This window comes from Propithecus coquereli, unplaced genomic scaffold, assembly GCF_000956105.1.
Source record: "Propithecus coquereli isolate 6110/MARCELLA unplaced genomic scaffold, Pcoq_1.0 Scaffold96, whole genome shotgun sequence".
Lineage (NCBI taxonomy): Eukaryota > Metazoa > Chordata > Mammalia > Primates > Indriidae > Propithecus > Propithecus coquereli.
This window is the reverse complement of record NW_012155951.1, coordinates 1,116,557-1,124,585: the sequence shown is the minus strand read 5'-3', so window position 1 is coordinate 1,124,585 and position 8,029 is coordinate 1,116,557. Positions and strand designations below refer to the sequence as shown.

Here is an 8,029-nt window from a genome sequence, read left to right as displayed (position 1 = left end):
GGGGCAAAAAGACAGAAAACACGTGGTAAAATATAAAAAGTATAGGAGAACAGTCCAAGATACCCACTATCTGGCAAACATGAGCTCTGGAAGGAGAAAGCAGAAAATAAAAGGAAACAAATAAGCAAAGTAAAACACAGGAAAAATTTGGATATCTGAAGAAAGACATGAATATTTCTATTTTTGGAAGGGTACCCAAATTACACAAAAACACAAAAAAGGTGGATTTAAAAAAAAAAAACTACTCCTAAATATATCATTAGGAAATTTGAGAACATAAAGAGAAAAAAAGAAGCTATCTCAAACTTAGCCAGTTGCTGTGGCAGAGGAATGAAAACTCGGTATTTAAACGCCCAGGTCTGAGCACGACTCACTTTCCTGCTCCTTAGTTCAGTGGCCAAAGTTTGTCAACTTGGCTACATCAGCCACCGTGGGTCTAGAAAGTTCAATCCCCCTATGTGCATAGAAGGCAGAGAAGAGGAATAATTATTTGGGAACAGCACCAATATCTTCAATCATTGCTTTTACATATCTTACAAGTTTGTGCATGGAGTTGTTCTAGTATAACAAGGGTGAAGATTGTGGGGAAAACACACAGAGATGTTTATTTTATAAAGGGTAAGTCAAGAGATATGGGCAGAGGCTGAATAATAAAAAGATATTCTTTGTATGTACTTGTAATATGTATACACATATATATGTAATTGTGGTAAATATACATAACATAAAATTTACCATGTTACCCATTTTTAAGTTTGCAGTTAGGTGGCATTAAGTGTATTTGAATTGTTATGCAACCATCTCCACAATTCATCTCCAGAATTTTTTCATCTTCCCCAAGTAAAACTCTATAACCATTAAACAACAACTTTCTATTTCTCTCTCTCTCCAGTCTCCAGCAAACTCCATTCTACTTTCTGTCTCTATGAATTTGACTACTCTAGTTACCTCTATAAGTAGAATCAGATATTTGGCCCTCTGTGTCTAATTTATTTCACTTATTCTAATGTCTTAAAGGTTCATCCATGTTGCAGCATACTTAAAATTCTACTCTTTTTTTAAGGCTGAATTATAGTTCATAAAAATATAAAAATCTGCACAAATATGCATGCTGTTCTTGAGCAGGGGCTGTATTAATCTCTGTGTCATTCCAACTTTAGTATATGTGATGCTGAAGTGAGCACTGAACATATTTTTAAGAAATTGTTTAAAACGATGATAACCACCCAAAAAACTAGAATATTAACTAAAAAGTGAGTGGTAGATGGGATGTGAGGGTAATTTAAGTGAACTAAATATTCATCTTCAGGAGATAGGAAATGGCACTACCTAGATGTTATAAATTAAGAAAGAGTCATATTAGCACCTTGCATAGAACAATGGATGTTACCTCCACAAGAAGCAACATTTTAAAAAATAACAAGGAATTGCCTCTGGAACTGCGACTTAGTAATTTTAGAGGTAGAACAAAAGAGGCGTTTTGGCCGCGCCATTTTAGAGAAATCCTCGTTGCTAGGAGACGAGATGCGTCTTTTCACCGTGGAGCTCTGTCGGTCTCACCAATAGCGGGGGCTCTCTCTTGCCCGAGAACTGAGATCTAAGGTTCCACTACCGCCCAGGGACAATTCTGGAAGCCCCATTTGTAGGGGCGTTTTCCTTCTTCCCTCTAACACTGGCCGAGGCTGGCCAAGGCTCCTTGCCGGAATCCAATCCCTCGCCTAGCCATGTCTAAGAAAGAAAAAAAGGCCAAGACACCCCTGTCGAATGAGGAGCAGCTGCTTCTGTTTCAGCAGAAGTTGCTGGCAGAGGAGGAGATGGCCAAGAAGAAAGAGAGGCTCCTCAGCCAGTTCTTGAAGGACAAGCTGGCCAAGGAGGAACACAACGGTGCTCTGAACCTTAATAAGATTAACACACAGTGGAGAACTGTCCTTCGGGAAGTCAAGACCAGAGAACTTCTTAAGGACATTGAGATCCTCAGCCAAACATTTGAACAAGTGGTGGACTGCAAGGACAGTGTAATCAAGTCTTTAGCAAAAGACCTGTCAGAAGCCGAGGAGCTGTACGCCCATGCCCTGCACAGCCACTTGCACAATGTCGACCAGCTCTTGGCCCTACAGAGATGTTGGCTTAACCTGCTGGAGGAAAGTTACAACACGGAGCTGGAGGCCCTAACCAAGGAGTTTGAGACAGAAAGGAAGACAATTATCGACCAACATGAGAAAGAGATTCGCTATCTACAAGATGTCTTCATGGCCATGAAGCAGAACTGTATAGATTCTGAGTATGAAAGCAAGCTGGAGTACCAGAGCATGTGGGATGACCTCAAAAATAAGAATTTAGAAGACGAGCACTTTCTAAGACTACAACTGGAGAACACAGTGGAAGATCTGTGGAGAAGGTTCCAGGATGCCCTCAAGAATTACACTGATGCCACCGAGGATCGAAAGATTGCCTTTGAGACCCTGGAGGTGAAGGACGAGAAGAGCTCCAAAGAGATTGTAGCACAGATGAGAAAAATACAGAAACTACAGGGTGAAAAGATCCTTAAACTTGCTGAAATATGTAGGAAATTTGAAACAGAAGAAGAAAAAGTGCTGCCTTTTTATTCATCAGTATTGACTCCTAAGGCGCAGGAGGGGATTGAGACTAACCGGGGAGAGCTTACTGAGGAGCTCGCAAAGGTGATGATGGACTCTGTAGGGATGGAGAATTTCTGGAAAAGGTACAACAAAGTGAAACTGGAGCAACTGAACCTCCAACACAGACGAGCCCAGCTGTTGGAAATCAATGGGAAGCTGCGGGAGATGCTGAAGCAGTACTTGGATGGCATCTCAGTGAGTGACGAAGTGCTGAGCCAGCTCAACCCACTCTTCATAGTCAACCATCGAAGCAACTTACCCCAGCCCTTGCCCACACCTGTAGCCCAGCCAGGTGACAAACAACATCCGACCATTTACCATATCATTGAAGCAGCCCATATGATCTCCCATACCCTGTGATCCAAAGAGAAAAATCTTTTTTCAACCCCCAGAGATTTCTTTTTTTGAGACCTGAGGACTTTGCTATTAAAAGTTTCCATGGAGTTTAAAAAAAAAAAAAAGAGGTTTTTTTTTTTTTTTTTTTAAGCATGCCGCATTACTGGTTTTATTTTATGTACATATATATGTATATATAATATATTTATTTTATAGGTATGTGATCACAGAAAATGTCCCCAACCACAATAATACTTAATAACCAGCATTGTAACCCTGAACTCCCCATATTTAATTGTGTCTACTTTTCGTGGAACCAGGGTGCTTCTCCCAGGACACTTTCTTGAAGATCCTTAGACAACAAAGCCACATGGAAAAGGACATGGGAATAAACGTGGAAAGGTGTAACAATAGCCTCACTCCAAAGGCCCCCTTTTCTCCTTATTTCCACGTTGGGTTCCTCATGTTACTGATGTTACTCTATTATCCGTAGTATTATTTTATTACTGTAACTGCTACTACTGCTATTTTTCCCTTTTGATGAAATCTATCTGCTTCTTTTGGCACTGGTCTTGTTACTCACCTTGAATGTGTATGAGTTCATTGAAAGTGTCCTAGTTTACTTCCTCCATCTACCCCTGGATTTTCTTTAAAGGCCTGTTCTTGTTCAGTGCAATTTCCACATCAGCATCAGAGCTCTCTGGCAAAGGCTTCAGCAGCCAGACTTGTGTAGTGGCCCCAATCCCGACTATAGATGTGTGAGTAGTGCCTATACATCCTCTGGCCCCCTGCTCCCTGGTTTTCCTTGGCCACCCAAAGACAATCACACCTAGATCATATTTCTCTTCCTGACTAACCTGAAAGCCCAAGCTCCTCCTAGCAGCATTGCTTCCTTAGAAGCTTACAGTAAAGCTCTTGAATTCACGAGAGCAAAGCCCCCTCTGTGTGGCTGCCCTCAGGGCAGCTGAGACAGGAGCACATTCACCTCCAAGTTTGAAAAATGGAGGGAAGTGTAGCTCCATATCCTCAAATGGACTAGGGAATCGTTTCAACTAAGTTCTATACTCACTTTTACAGAGAAAATGGTGACATTTCAAACAAATAAAAAGAATTCTTCTGATCTGAAAATTGCAAAGGGGTCTTCTCAAGTGTGTTTTCTTTCCTTAAAGTTGTTGTACTGTGATGTTCTTCTGATGTCACTTACCACCTTTGCTATTAATACCTTTTGCAGATGCAGAAACTTGATTTGGAAAGTGATGAAGGATGACAGCAGAATCTTCTATAGGCTGCACTTGTCAATCCACATTTCCAGTATTATTTCCAGTTCAAGTTTCCATACATTAGGGAAGAAAGCTAGAAACTTCTAAAATAAAATCTACCATAATCACGTGGTAGCTGAAAGTCATTTGAATTAAGAAATGCTTAAGAGAGTTGGGAATGTGCAACCTAAAAGAATGGAGTGAGAAGACAATGTATTTTGAATGAATTAAAAATTTTAATTCCCGGCCGGGAGCGGTGGCTCACGCCTGTAATCCTAGTACTCTTGGGAGGCCGAGGTGGGCGGATTGTTTGAGCTCAGGAGTTCGAGACCAGCCTGAGCAAGAGCGAGACCCTGTCTTCACTAAAAATAGAAAGAAATTAATCGGACAACTAAAAATATATAGAAAAAATTAGCTGGTCATGGTGGCGCATGCCTGTAGTCCCAGCTACTCGGGAGGCTGAGGCAGAAGGATCGCTTGAGCCCAAGAATTTGAGGTTGCTGTGAGCTAGGCTGACGCCACGGCACTCTAGCCTGGGCAAAAGAGTGAGACTCTGTCTCAAAAAAAAAAAAAAAAATTTTAATTTCCATCATGAGTTTTGTGACCCTGCATGAGGTCATTCCATCACTTTATATCTCAATTCCTCCTTCTGTAAAATAGCAGCAAATTAGTGCCTATAATATATAGTGCCTATAGTATAATATAGTATTTTTTTGATGATATATAAGAACTTACATGTAAATTTGTATAACATCCTTAGCATATAGAAAAAAATTCTGCTACTCATCATCGTCATCATAATTACCACTGTTTTTCTATTATTATTATTATTCCAAAGGGGAAAGCAAGTACTAATGAATGAATGTCTGTCCCAGCTCAATAAAAGGGAGACTCTCTTAACAAATGAAACAGCTAACCATGAGATGGAGAGTTCAATGAAATAATGAGCTTCCAATGCCCATCTCACAGGAATTCTGTAATTAAAAGGAGTTCCTGCATTAAGAAGTAGACTACACCTGATGATCATTAAGGTCCCTCTTACCTTTCAGATATAATGTAATGATTAAGTTCACACAGCTCATTAGTGCCAATAAGTTTGAGGGTATCAATGTGGTCCCAAACTGTTCTTCTTTCTAGTTAATAAGGAGAGAGGTTGGCTGGGGTGTTTCTAGTCCTATTTCTGCACAGTGCTTCCAAGCAAAGTTGTTTCTCCCACCGTACTAGCAGGGAGGCCTCATTCTCCTTTTCTCTTTTCATCGTGAAAGCCTCAGGAAGCGGAGACTGCCTGTTCTTCCCTCTACTCCCCCCCCAAAAATGACAAAATGATATTCTTTCCCACTCTCTGTGAAATGATTTCTGTTAACAGCTCTGGAAAATGCTGCAAAGATGTGAGTGAAATGATGGCAGGATTTGTTGACAAAAAGGCAAAATGAGGGAATTCAGAAAAAATCACCCACATTAGTGACTGAGGAGCCTGTGGGTTCCATATGCTCCTCTCTCCCCGGGCGTGGGGTTGTCTCAGAATCATCTCCAGGGGATGGCAGTCTTCTTTTAAATGACTCAATCAATGGGGATTCTAATAGAGTCTAATGGATCTCACCATTACCAGATTTTTTTTTTTTGATGTTCAGCCTAAATTTTTTTCTTTGATTAATTTAACCTATTTCTTTTCATTAGATGGTGGCAGTAATTTTGAAACAAAGGAAAGCATGCAAATTTGAAAAAAAAAAAAAGTCATTTTGAAAAATTCTGCTTAAAGTGTTCTTATTTTTGCAGCAACACGTGGCATAATTACTGTTCAAAAAATCCTTCAGGTAAATGTGATTTCCCAAGCAGGTAATGACCACCTTGGAGTGTACATTTCCTGATGGGATTATTCCTACCCTTGAGGCAGGGATTAGTAAGATCCAAAGAAAATTTATGTGTCCACCCAAATCCGGCTAGTGTGCCTGAAATTCAATCTCCTGAGCCTCACTCCGGACCATTCTAGACTCTTTTTTTATTATGCTAGGTGATCTTTGAAATCATTACATGAACTAGTGAGAGAATCCGTGAAAAAAAATATCACTCTCGGGGGAGTAGTCAGTATAATGTTTGATAAACATGGGTGTTGGGGTCAAAGATTTTTGGCCCCTGACTGTGCCACAATCATCTTCCACAATTTACTCATGTCTCAAAGCTTCAATTTTTGGCCTGTAAAATGGTCTTGATAATCTATTCTTGACACTGTATATCCAAGACAATTTTTGAGAAGTCCCAATCATACTTTATGGCAGAGGTGTAGCCCTCAATAAATACTACAAATAATTATCCCTTCCTTGGTGTGAATGAGATCATCATAGATATAGGTGTGAGATTTGGGAAAGATCCATTAAAAATATTTCAAGACTAGTGAAACCAGGCACTGACAATCAGAATGCAATTGATTGTGAATTCACATGTTAATCAAGAAAAGGGAAATCATTTAAGACCAAAGTGACCAGGTAGGATCCCAGAAAGTCTCAGTCTTAGTATTCAAGGGTAGAAGAAGGATAAAGGAAATGGCATTTCTGGCAAGAAAACACATGGAGCTCTTAAGCTGAGCATGAGGTACTCAACTGGCAATAAGTGAATGACCCAATTTAAACAAAGTTGGTTGTTGGAGAATGAGTAGACAGAGAAATGGAATAGGTGGGAGAGGGTCAGGATGGGGGGAACATGAGAAGCCTAGACAGACATCATCATAATTTGAGAGACTCCCTTTTGAAAATGCTCATATCTCTTGTAAAGAAGCCATTGGTGTGTATCCCAAGCAATATGACAAGTGTGTTACCTTGTGTCACAGACATGGAAGGCAGTGTATTAATATAAAAGCTCTCACCCTAGAATCAGAAGATTTAATTTAAGATCTTCACTCCACCAGAAAAACCTGAGCAGGTGATTTAACTTTGTTCAAGTCACCTAATCTCTTTGTCTCTCAAATTTTTCATCTGTAAAATGGGTACAATGCTAGTGCACTGCCCATAAATACGTCGTAATGAGTAAATGAGGTCATGTATTTCACATAGTTCCTGGACACAAAAAAGCACCCCGTAAGTGTTGGCTTAAAAATAATTCAAAGAACCCTAGCTCAGTGGGTTGAGGCAATCACTAAATGCAATCATATCTCACAGAACCTCATGGATAGCTCCTAAAATAATGCCGGTGGAATTCTCTAATGCAGTGACTAGTAAATGTCTGCATTAACTATAATGTGTATGTGTAGACATAGTATAATTGTGAGGCAGACTTTGCAGGATTGCCTTGTGAGATTTGGGATATGTGGCTTCAGTACACAAAACAGATGCTTAGCACATTTTAGTAAAATCTGAATTTGAATAAAATAACAGAAAACAAAGTACCAGAAACACAACATTTCGTAGGTGTTTACATGGTACTACAGTGGCTGTTGAGAAATTTTATTAAATGATGTTTGAACAAAAATGGTTGTAACTGCCTGTTCCCACGATGTTTCTGGTGCTTGTAGTTTCTGATAATAACCGTGCCGTGTTTTCCCGACTTAGAGAGAGCTCACCTTTCCCGGCACATTTTCCATCTTCCCACCCACCAAACACTTCTTAATCCATGGATATGATTGGTTGGGCTTGTTAATTTACCACACAGGTGTTTTGCTGAAGATAAGATACTCAAATCTGTAGTAAAGCAAAGAATATCTTATGTTTTAGAGAGAGCTCACCTTTCCCGGCACATTTTCCATCTTCCCACCCACCAAACACTTCTTAATCCATGGAGATGATTGGTTGGGCTTGTTAATTT

The 8,029-nt window shown here is 39.9% G+C and overlaps 1 protein-coding gene across 1 annotated transcript; it reads left to right on the top strand.

Annotated features, from left to right (window-relative positions):
* Positions 1–1,505: 1,505 nt before the first annotated feature.
* On the top strand, positions 1,506–2,999 carry LOC105827067 (coiled-coil domain-containing protein 65-like). Its single transcript, XM_012665088.1, has one exon. It carries the CDS (start codon positions 1,725–1,727, stop codon positions 2,997–2,999), a length of 1,275 nt encoding a protein of 424 aa, XP_012520542.1. The 5' UTR covers positions 1,506–1,724.
* Positions 3,000–8,029: the final 5,030 nt, after the last annotated feature.

Bases quoted from the DNA above. Each gene is read 5' to 3' on its own strand.
- LOC105827067 (XM_012665088.1), top strand. From the start codon at position 1,725: ATGTCTAAGAAAGAAAAAAAGGCCAAGACACCCCTGTCGAATGAGGAG.